The 6,000-nt window shown below is 36.9% G+C and overlaps 1 protein-coding gene across 3 annotated transcripts in view; it reads left to right on the plus strand.

The window, feature by feature from the left end:
- The window catches only part of SESN1 (sestrin 1), a 112,254-nt gene extending 106,939 nt beyond the window's left edge, over positions 1–5,315 (plus strand). For all 3 annotated transcript variants that reach the window (XM_053664908.1, XM_053664909.1, XM_053664910.1), the window contains exons 8-10: positions 1,605–1,795; positions 3,354–3,498; positions 4,138–5,315. In XM_053664908.1, the coding sequence (XP_053520883.1) occupies positions 1,605–1,795; positions 3,354–3,498; positions 4,138–4,224 (423 nt within the window). In that variant the 3' untranslated portion in view covers positions 4,225–5,315. The remainder of the gene's footprint in view (positions 1–1,604; positions 1,796–3,353; positions 3,499–4,137) is intronic.
- The last annotated feature ends 685 nt before the right edge of the window (positions 5,316–6,000 follow it).

Below are 6,000 nucleotides of genomic sequence, written 5' to 3' on the forward strand. Positions count from 1 at the left end.
AAAGTTAGTGATGTTGGGGATACAATTATTGTTGGTGGGTCCAGTTTCCTTAGCTTCCAAACTATTACCTTTTAAGTACATAGTAAATGTCCCCAGGACATTTCTATATACGTTGAGTCCATGGACACTTAAGGACCTGGTGGTCCTCCAGGATACCAGGCTCCTTCTCTATCTTTGTTTTGCAGATGACACTGTGCTAAGGCTTTGCAAGCCTTAGCTTGCAAAGTGACAGGAGCTGTATCCTTTAATATAGGGGTGTCAAACTCATTTTTATTGGGGTCCACACCAGCCTTTCAGTTGCCTTCAAAGGGCTGTACGTAATTCAACTCCTTAACAGTTAAGGAGTAGTTACATTTATACAGCCCTAAAATTAGTTTGGCCCTTTGAAGTCAATCACGAGGCTGGTGTGGCCCCTGGTAAAAATGAGTTTGACACCCCTGCTTTAGTAACAATAAAAGTTGATTATCAGTTAATCATCACCTAATTAACAAATGGATTTATCTCTTGTGTTCTGGTTTTGTAAGACTGCTTTCAATCCAGCATTAGAAATACACTGTAGCTTAAAGGTATTTTTAAAGCAATTTATTGTATAACTATTTAATTTAGATAGGTAAATATTTAAATCAGATGAGTTGATTTTCTCAACTTTTCCAATTATTGTAAAGGGCCTGTGTTAAATAATAACTATTTTACCAGAATTATGAAAATATTTGAGAACTGTAAGATTTTATTTCTTTGCTCAATGAACTAAGATTATTTAAGAAAACAAAAATAGATACAAAAGGTTATAGAATATTTCTACTTGATAGTGAAATTGTCATGAAATATAAATTAGAGGTGAAGAAATCATGAGGGCTGGAGATTGTATGAAAGGAGATTAGGAATTTAGATAGTTGAATGATCCAAAAGTATGAGTATCGTAAACAGAAGGCAATAATTGAGTTTAGGTTAAAGGGAGGGAGGAAGTCATAAACTGGATGGGCTGCTGAGAGCTTTAAGTAGTGTTCCTACTTTCCAACTGGTGGGAAATTAGTTTAAATTGCTCAGGTTTATAGGTTTTGACCAGAGCAATCACTTAAATAGGTGTTTTAGGAAAGGTAATATGGAAGCAACATAGAAGTGGGGGCTTATAAAGTTTCATTTGAAGTAGAAAGAAAGGAAGCAGGGAGATTTAATGTGGGAGAAATAAACGAGGAGACTTAGTTAATAGAGCTGAGAGTAAGAAGAGGGAGGAGAAGGAAAAGGAACTAGTGATGGATGTGTTGAAACAAAACTTGAGAACTATTGCAGTAATGGAAAAGGAAAGTGGGCTCTGAGATGGTCACCTCTGGATGCTGAGTGAGAGAAAGAAAGCTGAAAATGGTGGTCTGTGTGTAAGGGGAAGAGAATCCATTGGTTATTAAACTTGCTGAGTTTAAAGGAATTTTTTGTATGTTATAGTCTAGAAATTGAAAATATCAGACTGGAAGCTGGGAGCTAGGAATGTACTAGAATGGCAGTGGGTTTCAAATGAAAGTTATCTCCCCACACTGCAGAGCAGTAGGCATAGAACTATACTTGGCCATATTTTAATTATTCACATTTACTCTCTTCTCTGTATTTAGGACTATTGCTGGGAAGACCATGGTTATTCTTTGGTAAATCGCCTTTATCCAGATGTGGGACAGCTGATTGATGAAAAATTTCACATTGCTTACAATCTCACTTATAATACAATGGCAATGCACAAAGATGTTGATACCTCAATGCTCAGACGGGCTATTTGGAACTATATTCACTGCATGTTTGGAATAAGGTTAGTCTGTTTTCTTATGTTTATAAAGAAGTATTTTCAGTTGGACTAAATTATTCAGGTACTTGGAAACATGCTCACAGACACAGAAACTCAAATCACCTCTCCAGTAGCTTTTTTAAAAATTTCTTTTTTTGATTACTTTTAATCTTTATTGTGGAATCTAATGAACAAACAGATTGAGTTAACAAGGAAAATGGGAACAGCCTCATAGATGGAGAGCAGGATGACAGCCAGTGGTGGGGTGCAGTTAGGGGGTAGAGAGACTGAACAAAAACAAAAAAGGACTTATGGTCATGGACAACAGTGTGGTGATTGCTGAGGGGTAGGGAGGTATAAGGGGACTAAAAGGTAATGTAAAAAAATAAATCCAGTAGCTTATTTTATGCTTATGCTTCAGAGAACCAATTTATTACAGCTTGATCTGTTTCCTAGCTAGGCAGGGAGGAGAGGGACATTGACAAGATGCTTCCAGGGAAGGGAGGGAGAGCAAGCAAGCTGGTCCTAAATCATAGAAGGAAAGAGATAAAGGTTGTATTGAATAGCTTTGGCATCTTTTCTCTTTGTATCATCTTCTATTTCCTGACACACTTATAGTTAGTTCTACCTTCTTCAAATTTAGTACCCTTATAGTATCCCTCTGGCCATACTCACGCTCCTTCTGAAGCTCCTCGACTCCCATGATACTTCATCAAAATGCAAAACTTTCATGTCCTCTTAGGTATTCAGCCACATTATTATGTTATATAGGAAGTGCAGCCATTATATACCGCCTTCTAACCATAAGCATACAAACTCCATGCCACAGTACTTTGATTATTTTAAGCTGTAAAGTCAGACTTTTTCTTGCTATTTATCAGTGGTCAGGCTATTAACTTCAGCCTCCAATGGTTAGGACCAGCTTTGCAAGAACTTTTTTCCTTTTCCACTGAAAACCAAATGGGAGATTTAAGCCCTTGGATGTTCTAGAAATCACAACCCAGCGGAGTGGAGCAGACAGTGGTGCCTTTGACCATCTTGGCTTAAAGCAGAACAGTGTCTCCTAAGTGCAATAGACACTACGAGGCCTTCCATAGACCATCCTCTCCTCTGGGATGCCCCACCCCCATATTTAAATTCATTTGACCTTAGAACTTTGGGAAAAATGAGAAAAATAATTCTAATTATTTTCATTTACACAAGTAGACTACAAGTTATGTTGTGTAATAGTACCAATAATAAACATAATTGTCTGATTAATTTCTTAATTTCAGCAATATTCATAAACTGTTTCCAGAATGTGTTTGTTGGTATGGTTATCTGTTTACGACTGTAAATATGTACTATTATTGCTTGGGCACTGGCAGTTTTTTTGTTCATCTCCCCAACTTCCCTGTTTCTTATCCCCTTATACTCACTCATCCACTCCCATTTAAATATGGTAAAGTTGTTAGCTTGGGGGGACAGCTGCCTCCACAAAGCAGGAAAAGGGGTGCAGCATTTACTAGTGGTGTCTGTACTTCTGTAAGAAGAAAACAGATTATACACTGAAAATAGAATTCTTACTTTGTCTTTTTAACAGATATGATGACTATGACTATGGTGAAATTAACCAGTTATTGGATCGAAGCTTTAAAGTTTATATCAAAACTATTGTTTGCACTCCTGAAAAGGTTACTAAAAGAATGTATGATAGCTTCTGGAGGCAGTTCAAGCACTCTGAGAAGGTATGCACTTACTGTGGCTTGCTTACTCTGTAATTTAGCAGTGATTCTTAGTCTCCACCTAATCTAAAGCATCTCAGACCTTTCCATCACCTCTGCCAATCCAGAATGCATCCCAGCACAGCTGTCCCAGATGCCCCTTGGGAAAGAACCTCATGATGGGAGAGTAAAAGGATAAGGACAGGGAGAACAGGTGGTCTGGCCCATCTGCAAAGTTGTAGCATGGCTATCGTTACTTAAGAGAGAGAAGACTGTTTTATAAGATCTCTTTCAAATTGTTTTCAGATAGAAATATCTGATCTGGTCTTTGATTCCATCTTTATAGAAATTACTGAGTGATGATTTAGCAGGGGAAATTGGTATTCTAATAAAGACTGTCTATATTTTGTGAAATATAACAAACCTCCAAGAAGAGAGATAATCAAACATAAATATAAGCTGAAAACAAACATGTATCCAGAAAGAACATCAAATAGCTTTTGTTTTGAGAAATTGGTATTCTATTCTATAAACCCAAGACTTCTAAGTTATTCAGTGACACACTGAAAATGTACTTGATTTTTGGTGTTTATTAGATGCACTGCAAAACTGATTGGGAATGATTATAACATTGCTTTAAACGATGTTGTGTTTTGTATGCAGGTTCACGTTAATCTGCTTCTTATAGAAGCTAGGATGCAAGCAGAACTGCTTTACGCTCTGAGAGCCATTACCCGCTATATGACCTGATGCCTTCCCTTCATTAAAGATGACGGAATGATCAGCAGATGTAGTCTCCAAGGGGGAGGTGCTAAGCACCCAGGACCAATGGTAGATTAAAGAATTCAGAAATACATTGTGCCATGATTCCTTTAGTTTCTGCTATTTTACTGTGGAAATACCACTGTTGGCACGAGCAGTGAATGCTTGGCAGCTTCAAGTTTAGAGCTGTGAAGAAGGGTTGCCATTCACAGTATTTTGCTTTTTGAAGTATAAAATGCTGTATAACTGTTTTTAATACAGCAAATAGTAACTCTCCAAATCCTGTTGCTTTTATGTTAAATAAGATAACAAGAATTGGAGCATGCAAAGAATGGGACTTGGATAATGACATAAGCTTTTTTACATAAAGAATTTCAGATCTTGGTGCTGCTATTCCTGCTGGTGGAATGAATAGAGAGGCTGTTTCGGTTAAGCTATTAGTAATAAAAGTGAACACTGCTACTATCTGAGCCTACATACATAATTTGTGTGGTTTCAAATTAAACTTGCATATGTTAATTTTGTTGCATCTAAAAAAGCATAGAATTATTACTCATAGCTCAGCAAAGACCATTTTGAAGGTAACAGTTCTGTTCTTTCATTATAGTTGTTTTTTAAATTCAGTTATTGGGAAACACTGAATTACAGTGTCATTCTTAAAGATTTTCTTCCAAAAAGCAGTCTTACATGAAAATGTGTAAATTATAAGAAAAGCTGGCTATCTCTTACTATGCTGTTTCCCGAGATTCTCTGACACTGGAGGGCAGCCATCTTGTGTAGTATTTTCGTTTCCAGCACGGAAGTCGCGGGAACTGTCGCTGCAGACTGCTGCACAGTCCCAGGTGCATTCTGCTCCTGCCCACCTCATTGTCCCCACTTTAAAGATTGTGCACTCCTTAAATAATAAAGCTGGAAAATATTTTTAGTCAGGTTACCAAATTTGATTTATAAAAATGGTAACTTTGAAATGCAAACTGGTTCAAAAATGTATTAAGTACTTTGTATTCTGGAAGCGTGAATTGCTTTTGAAGTCTGTCAGTATTATTGACATTTTTCAATAAAGAGTAAATTTTCTCCAATTTTATTTGTGTCTTAATCTCTTAAAAAAGCCATGACTTCACAGTCAGTAACAATTCTGAGTTTCTATTTACTTCCATTAGTTAAGTGGATTCACACTTAAATAATGTAGAGGAGAGGCTGCTATTAAATAGCAGACTCGAAGTTATGGTGTCTTGAAGTATACAAAGAAAAGTTGACTTCAGGATCTTAAGTAAGGCTTTTTATCTTGGAAATGACTGGTGTGGTTCCATGCCTTGACCCTTTTAGATTGAGTGTTTTAGAGTTCAAATAGACTTAACTACAAATTACTAGAAATGAGAACTTATTAGGGAATAACATAAAAAATGACATAAAAAATGACAAACTAGAAATAACTCCTATTGTAATTAATGACTCTTACATGTTAAAACATATATTGAGCTCAGTCTGTGGCCTACAAATTCGTAATGTGTGGATGGGGTCCGGTGGGGGTGAGAGTGGGCAGTCACAGTTTTGAGTGCAGGTGGCATCTGCTTCAAGGAAATGTACCCTAGTAGAAGACAATACTGTCACTGATTAAACAGAACTTGGTTATTCAGTACATTTTACATTTAAAGAAATGTATAGAGTCCATTTCTAGTTAATAGTAACGTATACATGGTCCTGGTCATTGAATGTGCATTGTGTCTTTGACCTCTTCCGTCTGCTGCTGATCCTTTCCTCAGC

Source organism: Artibeus jamaicensis, unplaced genomic scaffold, assembly GCF_021234435.1.
Source record: "Artibeus jamaicensis isolate MK-2021 breed Jamaican fruit bat unplaced genomic scaffold, CSHL_Jam_final contig_387, whole genome shotgun sequence".
Lineage (NCBI taxonomy): Eukaryota > Metazoa > Chordata > Mammalia > Chiroptera > Phyllostomidae > Artibeus > Artibeus jamaicensis.